Here is a 12,042-nt window from a genome sequence, read left to right on the forward strand (position 1 = left end):
GCTATCTTGCGTGAAAACAGAAAGCAACACTGAACACACAATCAATGACTATTCTCCTCTGCCACACAGAACCCCCACACAAACCAGCCCTGAGCTCCAAGAACACTACGTCCCTTTTCATTCTAAGAGATAATTGCAGTGCAGTCGTGACCAAAAAGAAAAGTCCATTTTTAACCACAGCCTCATAATCACCCTATCCAGATGAAGAAGGCCAAGTTCTCTGTGGCTCAGTTCCAATGTTCCTGAGACTTATAAAGAAAGGGGTTTGAGAGAAAGTATGGAGGCATTCCACAAAAAAAAAAAAAATTGTTTGTACCTAATATGTCCAAAGCTCAGGAGCTCATCTGGTGACCTACTGAGTAGGGTCCTGTCTAAGAGGGTAACAAGTGATCAGAAGATCTCTGTTGGGTATCTTCTCTTAGTCAGGTGCTGGGCAAGCCCCTTGAGAAAAGTCGAGAGGCCATGGGAACATAATGTAATGTTGTTCCTGTGAGGCCTCAGATAAGATCCAGCACAGCTTTGTCAGGTTGAGAAAGGCCTGACAGAAGAAGAGGCATGTGAGAGACAAGCCAAATAACAGGTAGAAAGGAAGTCAGGTGCCCCGAGTTTACAAACGCTCTAGTTTCCCATCTGCGGTCTCAAGCGATTATTACTCTAGTTACTCTAGTAATGACGTTTCTCACTTTCATTTATTATTTTTTACTTTTAAAAAATTTTAAACTAATTACTTGACTATTCCATTTCTTTGCTGAAAGCTGTTATGCAGTCGTTCTGGAACATATGCTTTTGTTTTCATTTCCATTTAGACCATGGATTTTGCAATCCTGTCTGAAGTGCTATTTAGAACATAAACAGACTGCACTTACCGGCTTGTGCCACTAGGTGGTGCACACATAGTCAGTTGTGGATAATAGGGTTTATCAGCAAATGACAATTCATCATCACAGGGGATACAGACAGTAGAAGCTACGGGGTCAGGGAGAGGTGGAGACAGGAAGCACCCTCAGAAAAGATAGACTTTGTTGCTAACTGAAGAATGGCAAAGCAAAACTATAAAAATGAGAAGCCTCAAAGGCGTGGCAGAGGAAAAGCCTTGGGAAAGAAGGCGCAGCTTACTCTCCATAATGATGAGTTCCTACTTAACAGGGTCGTTGCAGAGGGAATAACAGAATAGGAAGTCATTTAAACTAGCTGGCATCAAACAGCCCTTCCCGGGTTTTGTTCTGGGCACTGAAGGCATACAGATGAAATGGCAGAGCCCTGTCATCAAGTAATGCGATAGATACAGAAAAAGGCAAGACAACATGCTAGAAGAGATCAGTTTTGCAAGGTGCGATGGAAGAACAAAGCAGAAAATATTTATTCTGCCAAAGAAAGGAGAGAAGTGGGTTAGACTTAGGGGTTGGTATTCAGGGACTCCATGGAGAGCATGAGAAGTTCTGACAGCACTGGCAGGAAGAACAGCATAAACACAGGCGTAGGGGTTGCAAAGGATGCTGTGGATTTGATGATTAGTTCACCGAGCTCAGCGAGTGCTCACTGAGAGTGCCTCTGCAGTGTGGAGTGAGGGACCTAAGATGAATAGCAGTTCTGAGCCTGTAAGATGTCTCTCATCTATTGAGGAAGATTCACACAGGCAGGGGAAGTTGCAATGTGACAGTACAGTTTAAAATGTGGTTCTTTTGAATTCTAACTCTGTCCTTGAGCCCATGTTCTGGAGCCCAGGGATTCTGAGAGTATTCGACACCAGCAAAGAGAGCCCACAAGTACTGCACCTGGTTGCATTTGACTTTAAGCCTGTCTTGCTCTTTTCAAAGTTCTGAAGTTTGTAGCCAGAAACAGTCAGTTATACAAAAACCACACACAAGAGTCAGGACACATACCCAGGTGTGTCTGCCTCTTGCCAGGTTTCTCTTCTCATTCTTCTCCACTTAATCCCAAACTCAGAGTTACCATTTAGTCATAGAGCTTAAGAAGGAATTAAAACTTTTTGGATGGATAGGTGCTCTTTTTTTTTTCACTAATTGTGTCCATCATGAACTTATGGAAGAAGAAGGGCTACTATGTCCTTCTCTTCTGCATGAGCAGAGTTCCAGGCCATGAAGATTGACTTGGGCAAGGGCAGTTTGAGCCAATTTTCCCTCTGCTAGATTCCACATCCGGGGAAGGAGGCCATCTGGCTCCAGCATTCTCCCTTGCTGTTATGTGCGAGTCTGTATTTTATTTCAGTGTGAGAACTCATGCTTGCTACATAGATCAGTGACATCTTGGAGTTGCATTGTTTGCTTGAAGTCAACTGGAATGAGTTATGAGCTGGCAGGAAAACAGGGATGTGTTACTGAGAAGGCCTCAAAGGGACACAAACTTGCTTGTAAACCCCAGAGAAGTCAGAATTCACCAGTAGAGAACCCTTCAAGAGCTTTTTGTTATAGCATGTCAAAGTTGAATGGCTAAGGAGATCACCCCAGGGACAAGGAAATTTGAGAAGAGATCTCTATGGGGGGGGGGTGGAAATGACAAAAATTGAGAACATTTAGCCTGGAGAAACAGACAGGCCGTTACCATAGGCTGAGGCGACAAGAAGTAACGCTACCATTACAGGGTTTCACCTTGTTCAAAGGAGAGCTGAATGAACAATAAGTAGGATGGTCCTGCCAGGGAAAGAGGTGGAACAGAGATAGCTCACACAGCTGGAGGTGGGAAGGAGATATTGAAGAGGGGATTGTATGGAGGACAGGTCAAACACAATGACTCCTGAGCTCTAAGGATCAGTGATTCTATGCAAATGAGAGTGGCAGCCTGTGTGACTAAAGGTCAGATGTCCTGTAATAAAAGTTCCCCCCACTAATGCTAAATAGATGATCTTACTGATAACTTAGCATGAGCTATGATTGCCATAATTTAGACTCTAGAGGCAGGATTGGAACTGGCATGTTCCTGCCAGTTAGTGGAGGTGTAGTTTTGAGCAAATAGTTTCCCCTTTTTGAATATAATCATTCTTCCTCTGGGCAATACTCACCCAGTAGGATTGCCATAAGTCTGAAATGTTCTATTAGAGCTCCTAGCCCTTGTTGCACCTGGCCGTTAGTCTACACTAGTCAAAAGATCACTGTTGACTTCCCTTCTGCTTAAACTGAACTTCAGGAAGCCTTTCTTGGAAAGTGTCGGGATAAAAAGAGGGTGGGGAGCAATCCTACAAGGTGCCACTGAGGGAAATACCAGTGATGAGAAGCTCCTGAAACATGAAGCTTAAACCCACAGCTCTCGGAACATAGTTTGTGTGACCCTTTATAAAAGGTGAAACACTCTGTCTTCAGCATTTCTCTTAGGAAAGAGAAGGAGGTCAACAGAAAGACTGGGGCCTTGCTGGAGACTGGAATGGGGCATTTTTCTGTGTCCATAGGTAAGCCACAATCATCCCAGGGCTTTCTGTTCATGACTACAGTATAGGCTTATCTAGACGTGCTCCAGTGGACACTCAGGAAGGCTACCAATTTTGCCTAGTCTGTGTGGTGAAAGAACCCTCAGAACAACCATGTTCCTTAAAACGTAAACTACTCTGTGTCATTGTCTTGCATTTCTCCCCTGCCCTGATAGGCACATGTTTGGCCGTGCAAATCATTGGCCTCACTGTTATGTTTTCTATTGCAGCAACAGCGGCAGCTTGACCTCCTGACGATAACCAGCCCCGGTGAGTAGGTGCTGAGCACCCTTTTGCTAGGAGTTTCTCAGAGTCATGCCTTGCAGCCTCTCAAGACACAAGCCCCGCGCTCCTCTGACTTTCTGAATGAAATCAGTTGATTCTTGCAAGGTGAATGACTTTCTTCCTCTCTGTGCCTGGGATGCTTTCCTATCCCCTTCCCAGCTCTGGGCTGGATCCTGAAGGTGACACTGATGCTGCTCTGGGTGACAACTGCATTGCCTGAGTGGTAAAGTTCTCCCCCAAGTCTCTCACTGGACTCACATATTAAGAAACTGTTCTTGTCTCCTGGGAAACAAGTTTTAAAATGACAGGGAATGGAGAAAGCGCCTGCAAGGTGCTGTAGAAGGAAGGGAGGATGGCTCACGAGCAAGGGCCAGTCTTTGAGGTGATGCCGTTTGCTTACTGGCTGGTCTGAGAGGCAAGGTGGCTTTTGGTTTTCTCCATTAGGTGACAATCAAGTCTCAAAACAAAACAAAACAAAAACAAAACAAAATTCCTATGTCCATGGGACAAGAAGGTCTGCTCTTTCGCTGAGGTTTGTCCTCTAGCCCAGTGACGTAAGTGACGTCAGTGAGACGTTCAGTGACGTCAGAGAACTATCTTACTTTGGTTTGGGAAATCGAGGTTAAACTAAACTACAGAAACAATTTTCTTTTATTGATGCCAAGAGATTTCACTGGTGCTTGTGAGTGGGTAGGACAGTTCATCTCCACATGTGGGTGATATTCAAAATATTTAAGAGCCCCAAGGACCAGCTCCGGTGCCAAACATTAACACATTGGTCACTGGACTGTGAAAGAACAGGGGTCCCAGGGAAGGGGAGCTAGTGTGGCAGAGTGCTCATATGCAAGATGGTGGCTCAGGAAACCGCTCTCAATAAATGTGGAGACATTCAATATCTAAGTAGCCAATATGGACAATCCCTGTTGGCCTTGCCACCCGTCAGGTCTGCTATGCTTGTAACCAGTTAGCAAAAAGCCTGAAAACTTGCACTCCGAAGGCAGAACCCTAGCAAACAGGCTAGGTACCTGATATGTACATAAGACATACCAGGTATGAGCATAAATGTAAGGTGCATTTACCCATTCCGGGTGACATATTTCCATGTGACTTGGGGCGACAGAAGAATGAATATAGAGACCATTGTTGCTATACCTGTGACTGCATTTTGTATAGTCCAGACTGACCTTGAACTTTCTATGTTGTTGGGGATGACCTTGAACACCTGATCCTCATGTTTCTATCTCCCAAATGCTGGTATTACATATATAAGTGTATGCCACCATGCCTGGGTGGGAATGATTGAAAACTGCTTAATATGTCCTATAGAATAAGCTACATCTAAACTTATATGATTAACATTTCTATTCATTTAGCAATTTCATAACTGGGCCAACAGAACTCCCTTGAGTAACCTGCTATTTCCTCTTCAAGATAGGGCTCAGGGATTGTCTCTGTCCCATCCTGTTTAGTGACACTCCTTTTGTAAAATGTTTTCCTCAAGTATGCGTGTATTACCAGGAACAACTGTCCACATCCTATCACATCTGGTCTCTTCTTGGTGTGATGCCTACATGTACACTGGGGAGGGTTCTAGATATGTCTTCAGCTGTTTTAGAATGGTATTTTTAGACTAGTAAACTGCATTTCTTGTGTGCTAGCTTTCACTGCTCCTAATTGCTACTACACAGATTTAAACAGAGCACTTGTGCATTCCAGTATGTTCCTTTTAGACAGCTGTGGGATTGCAAGTGTCTCCGTACTGCTAGAGTGGTTTATAATTATCTCTCCTCCTAGATGAAAACAGAATATCTTCTAGGTCAGCACTTCCCAAAAGATATATGTGGCACACTGTTACACTCAAGTGGGCTCTGCTTCTGTTGTGAAATACTGATTGGCTGACCTTTCATGAGTATGGGGAGAGCTGCAGCAGCCACAGATCCCCAGAGTGCAGACTAGACTCCAGTGGGCCAGACAGGTATTACCCACGTGTGCTTTTTCTTGGAAAGGTTAGTAAGCACCTTTCCATAAGCATCGTGGCTTATAAAAAGGACTCTATTCCATGTCAGAAACACATCATTTGTCTCTACCTATCAAATTTACTCCAATTCTCCACATTACCTCAGCCAGCACTGAAGCAGCCAGTGGGCTGGCACTTATGGGCACTGATCATGGAACCATCCAAAGCACAGATCAGCATTGTGGTGTGCTGCAACTCCACACAGACTGGAAGCCTTCTAAATATAGATTTGGAATTTAACAATCTGTACTGCATTTCTTTTTCAAACTTATATTTCCATGTTTTGAATAAGTCTCAATATACAGAAACAAATAGAGATAGAATCTTATCAGCATTGCACCATTTACACCAGAGTTCCTATTTTTAAAAAGAGATGTAATTGAAATTTTTAGTATGTTTTCTTGATGTTTCTCTCCTTCGCTCTATATTTAACTACTGTTAATGTATTCAATATTTCTCAATATCTATACATTGAACAATATGTTGTTGTGTTGCCAATCCTCTAAATCCCCTCTAAATCTCACACTGGAAGAAAAGCCATATTCCATTGTCATTTTCATACATTATATTGTACAGATTCATTCATGTTGATACACAAGGCTCTGGTACACTCATTTTAGTTGCTGTATAGTAGTCCACATACGATGGGATTGTAACTTTTCCATTTTATTGATAAGAACTGAGATCATTTATAACTTTTTTCAACCACCGATAACTGTGCATGTCTCCTTGTACATAAATATGAGAATTTCTCTTAGGTATATTTACCTAGGAGAGGAATTACCAATTATATGAATCAAATTTGCTGTGTAATGATTACTGTTCTCGAGTCCAGGAAGTCTACTCTTCCAACAACAGAATGTCTGAGCTTCCCTTTCTCCAACTCCTCGGCACCCAGTCAGCATGATGAACATAAAATGGTGCCACAGTGTGGCTGTCCTATAAATCCCTGGGTGCTGGTCAGGTAGATTATCTTTTTGTCTGCTCATTGCTACTTTGAAGTCTTCTATGACTTGTCCTAGCCTTTGAGTACAAACTTTTGGGTTAGCTCTGTCTTAATGATTCACAATTCATTACGCTGAATATATTCCTTATATTTTCTGCAAATGTCCCAGAATGTGACCTGTACTTTTTTATGGCTGCTTTTGTGTGTGGTATGTTTCTATATGTGGAGGGGTTTTGTAAATTTAATGCTAAGTTTATCAATCTCTTGATTTAAGAGCTATTTTGTGACTTAAATCCTTTCCAGCATGGCTATGACATTAAACCAGGTATCTGCTAGGGTAAACCCTAGCATCTCCTAACCAGGTCTGTAACCCTAGCACTTCCTAACCAGGTATAATAACCCTAGCATCTCCTAACCAGATTGTAATCCTAGCATCTCCTAACCAGGTTTAATAACCCTAGCATTTCCTAACCAGGTCTGTAACCCTAGCATTTCCTAACCAGGTCTGTAACCCTAGCATTTTCTAACCAGGTCTGTAACCTTAGCATTTTGAGGCTGGAGTGAGAAGATTGCCTGAGATTCAAAGCCAGTCTAAGATACAAAATAAGACAGTCTCCAAAACAAACTTGTAACAACAACATATACATATGCATAGCCTTTAATCACAGTACTTACAAGGCAGAGAGACATTGAATCTCTGTGAGTTTGAGGGCAGTTCCAGGCCAATCAGGGCAACCAGTGATACTCTGTCTCAGACAAATGAGAGAGAGAAAGAGAGAGAGAGAGAGAGAGAGAGAGAGAGAGAGAGAGAGAGAGAGAGAGGGTTATTATGTACTTCTAATGTTGGATAATTTCTTGTGTTCTATATGAGCCTTTGTCTCATCAATGACTAATTTTTGTATACAATATCAGCTAGGAACTTAATTTTTAAATTTACATATGAATAATTCATTGTCTCAGAGCCATATGACAACCAGCCCATCCTAACACCATCTTTTGACACTTATATTTCCATTGCACTAGTTTTTCTATGTGCAGAACCTGTTTCTTTGTTTGTGTATATGGGCCTTACTTTTCATCAACTCTCCTTATGTTTGATTTAAATAAATTATAACTTTAATATTGTTTGTCTAATTAATTGGAAGACATTGTTACCCTTTTCCCTTTTATCCTTACCTTTTGAAAGTTGTAATTATAGATTCTAAACTATACCTATTGAGCAAAATCTAATAATCTGTGTTGTGACAATTTAATTTATTGGTGGACTAATGAGACATTTCATCTGGTAAAGACAATTGCCACTCATGTCTGACAACCTGAGTTTGATCCCTGAAATCCATGAGTTCTGCCTGGTTTTTATGTCAACTTGATAGAAGTTAGAATCCTGTGAGAGGAGGGAACCTCAGTTGAGGCAATGCCTCCATAAGACTGGGCTGTAGGCAAGCCTGAGAGCATTTTCTTAATTAGTGATCATAACGGGAGGGTACATTGTCCGGCGGTCCTTGGGTAAGGCAGCACTTCTCCATGACCTCTGCGACAGCTCATGCCTTCCAGATTCCTGCCTGGTTCGAGCGAGTTCCTGTGTTGATTTCCCTCAGTGGATTCTGATTCAGTATATGTAAATCAAATAAGCCGTCTTTTCACCAAGTTGCTTTTGGTCATGGTGTTCCATCCCAGCAACAATAACCCTGACTAGTGTACTATGTAAAGACAGAAGGAGAGAACTCACATGATGAACTTGATCTCTGACCTCTACATGTGCAGTGTTACACATATGCTCACATACACATTAATCATTCAACATATAATACACATATAATAATCCAACTATAATAATGCATTTGAATGTATTTCTTCTTCCATACTTGAGCTTCCTCTTTATCATGTGTTTGCTTTGACCTGCCCCATTTAATTTTTTTTAAACCTTACTAGGAATTGAACCCAGAGGCAATCCCATTGCTAAGCATACAGCTACCATTAAGTTACAGCCCCTACCCTCTTTTTCTTGTTTGACTTTTTATTTTGAGGCAGAGTCTTACCAACTTGTCCAGGTTGTCCTTGAACTCATTCTGTGGCCCTTGAATTTTTAACCTTATGCCTTGGCCTCCTGAGAAGCTTCCCTGACTTTTGCTTTTTATTTTGCCTTAAGCGTTGATGTCGACCTGCTTCTTCTACCCCTCTACAGATCTGGCTGCTATCGATTCTCTCTCTGGCCTTAGCTGATTAATTACCCTGTGGTTCTACCCTGCACCCTTTCTTACAAACCTCAGTCCTTCAGCATTCCTTTCATCCTCAGCCAGACCAGTGCCTGGGTAGGCTTCTGCCATCTCTTACATACTGTGCTGTCACCGCCTTGCCATTCTTGTTTAGGCTTTTAACTTTTAACCTTTTGTAAAAAGAGAGGAACTTTGCAGTTAGTGTTAGCTCCTGGCTTTCCCCACGTGGTTTATGAATTCCTTTTATAGTGAGCTGCTGCACTAAAGCAGGGCTGTAATGGCTGTTCTAATGAGAGTCCCTGGATAATCCTATTGATCAGGACTATCCTTATTTTGGCTTCTCCCTAGAGTGATAATTTGTCTAGATATGAGTTCTAATTTGAGGAATTTCCCCAGCACTTTGAAGATTTTATTCACTGTCTCTTCATGTTAAAGTTGCTGATGAGATGTCTGCTGTTATATAATTTAAGGAACCTATTTTTCTTGGGTTGGTTTCAAGACTCATTTTTAATCTTAATGGTCTGACTTTTTTTTTATTCATGTGTCTGGGATTGAATTTATTTTTATTTATCCTGTAGTTGCCACGTAAAGAAATCCATCTTTCTTCAGCTTTGAAAAATCATTAGCAAATTGTATCTTCTGATATTGGTCTACTCCACCATTACTTTGATTCTGTGCTTTAAGAAGGGGAGGCCCTTGGTCCTGTGAAGGCTTAATGCCCCAGTGTAGAGGAATGCTAGGAGTGGTGAGGTGGTAGGTGGGGGAAGGGTGGCGGAGGAGGGGATCACCTTCACAGAAGCAGGGCAAGGCTGGGATGGGATGGGGGTTTGCAGAGGGAAACCCCCTAGAAAGGGGATAACATTTGAAATGTAAATAAATAAAATATCCAATTTTTTAAAAAATCCTTACTAAACAAATGTTGGATCCTATCAAGCACCATTCATTGTTCTTACCTTTTGAATGGTAATGTTCCCCTAGGCTTTGGTACTGGAATACTTGGCCTGCAGTTTGTGTCACTGTTTTACAAGTCAGCAGAGCTGGAGCCTCCCTGGAGGAAGGCTTTGGGGAGGGAGGCCTTTGAGGATTCAATGCCTCCATTTCCAGTTTGCTCTCTCTGATTCAAGTCTGTGGCTGAGAATCTAAGCCTCTTGCAGCAGCTATGCCTCCCACCATTTTAATTCCTATTTATCCCACTGGAACCATGAACTGAAAGAAATTCCTCCTCCCATTAGTTGCTTTTGGTCATGGTGCTTTATCACAGCAATACCAAAGTAAGAAAGACATTAATCCAGTTTTCATTACTTTCTTCATTTGACTCCAACTTCATTGAGTGCCTTGCAAGCAATTTTAATATGTAAATTCACTTTTTGGCCATGTCTAACTTAGGTTTTTTTTTTCTATCTTGAAATATTTTAATAACTATGCATTTTCCATTTTCGATGTTTCTAACTTTGTTCTTATCCACCTGTTCTTGTTTTATTTCTGCCTATTCTGCTCCATGATTTATTTCTATGCTGTTTTAATGTCTTCACTGGTTTCTCAGAACATCTTCAACATGCTTATTTTAAAATTTCTGCTCTATAAAGTCAGTCTCATCTTCGGGGAATTCAAATTCCAATTGTTGATTTTGTTTAGCATCTTTTCTATCATTTGTTTTATATTACATGTCTTTTGAAATTTTAATCTGGAGGATCGATTGGGAAAGGGCGTTTTCTAGTTTTCTCTCCCCACCCCCACCAAATGTCCCTGTGTCTTCCTCTCTGGTGTTTTCTGCAGTTTTCTCCCCCATATTTTCAGAGTAGGACCTGGGGAACACAGCAGATCCAAAGGGAAAAAGTTGGTGTGTGTCTAATTCCAGGATGGATAACCCTCAGTTTCCTGGGCCTGAGGTGCACAGGTGTTCTCTCTCTGGAGAGGTCCTCAGCAGTCTTCTTCACTTGCCTCTTCCCATCACACCAAAGCCCCACCCAGGATCCCTACTCTAAGCAGAAACTCCTCTGATCTCCATCTGCTGTAGGTCACCTTGTCTCCCTCATCCCACAGGATTCAGCCCCACCTGCTGCCCCTGCTTCTACCTCTAGACCAGCAACCCCTCACCTTGCTGCATTTCTTGTGTTCCCAGCATTGTGGGGATACAGCTCTCACAATGGAGTAGAATGGTGTGTCTACTACTTCTTCCTATTTTATCAAATATAGCCAACCTTCATTATGATTAAAAAAATAAAGGAATTTATTAAAGCATGAATTCATTTTCGTCTTTTGACTCAGGAGCTCAGCTGTAATTCCTTTTTCATGTCTTAGAAAGTTCATTCTTCATAGCCTCCTCTGTGAAAAGATAAGGGAGTGTTATTTTGCTAAGTAAAACCTCTAACAGACTTCAAAAACATTATTATTGTAAGTGAGTATGCAAATACAAAGGTAATTTTAAAATAAAATTAGAATACACTACATAAGCCCTCTTGATTTGAGTGGCACGAAAATCTTTTAATGTTACCAAATGTTTTCTGAGAATGTCACAGAGCTGAAAGTCACGCCATAGAAATTGAATACACTTATTCAATTATTTAATTGTATATGGCACTTCAGTGGAATGTATGTATGTATGTATGTATGGATGTATGGATGGGATACTAGAACTTGAGCCTGGACCCTCAAACATGTTATGTGTGTTCTCTATCACTGACCTGAAGGCCAAGCTCTTTTTCATGTTTTATTTTGTATTTTGTATTATGTATATTGCTAAGTGACAAAGGCTTATCCTAAACTCACTCACTGAGTTACCCAGGAAGCCTTTGAATTTGCAATCCTCCTGCCCCAGCTTCCAGAGCAACTAGTCAGTCAGACTCTGCCTGAGCATTCGTATATAAAGATTGTCTTATGCCTCTCTGATTATTTCTTTAGGGAAATTCATAGAATGAGAGTTATTGAGAAAAACATCAGCACCAAGCAGGCTGTCACAGAGGGACCAGTTCTTAGCCTGGTGGTGAACACTGAAGTCAATGTGGAAAACAGCCTCAGAAACTCCTTTTAAAAGGCCAACAGTAGGTGGAAGTGTCATGCCTTTGACATCTCCTGTCTACAGTATATGGACATGGCATTTCTCAATGTTCAGAGGAAGCCCTTGGGGTAGATTTTCAGCTATTAGCAATTGGAAGCT

At 41.6% G+C, this 12,042-nt stretch overlaps 1 protein-coding gene across 8 annotated transcripts in view; it reads left to right on the plus strand.

The window, feature by feature from the left end:
* Nucleotides 1-12,042, plus strand: part of LOC116096412 (BEN domain-containing protein 5) — a 1,197,642-nt gene that overhangs the window by 838,032 nt on the left and 347,568 nt on the right. For all 8 annotated transcript variants that reach the window (XR_004120993.1, XR_004120994.1, XM_031378205.1 and 5 more), the window contains exon 6: nucleotides 3,652-3,691. Coding sequence is in view for 6 of the 8 variants with exons in the window: in XM_031378205.1 (XP_031234065.1) it covers nucleotides 3,652-3,691 (40 nt within the window). In the remaining 2 variants the exon portion in view is untranslated. The remainder of the gene's footprint in view (nucleotides 1-3,651; nucleotides 3,692-12,042) is intronic.

Source organism: Mastomys coucha, unplaced genomic scaffold (genome assembly GCF_008632895.1).
Source record: "Mastomys coucha isolate ucsf_1 unplaced genomic scaffold, UCSF_Mcou_1 pScaffold18, whole genome shotgun sequence".
Lineage (NCBI taxonomy): Eukaryota > Metazoa > Chordata > Mammalia > Rodentia > Muridae > Mastomys > Mastomys coucha.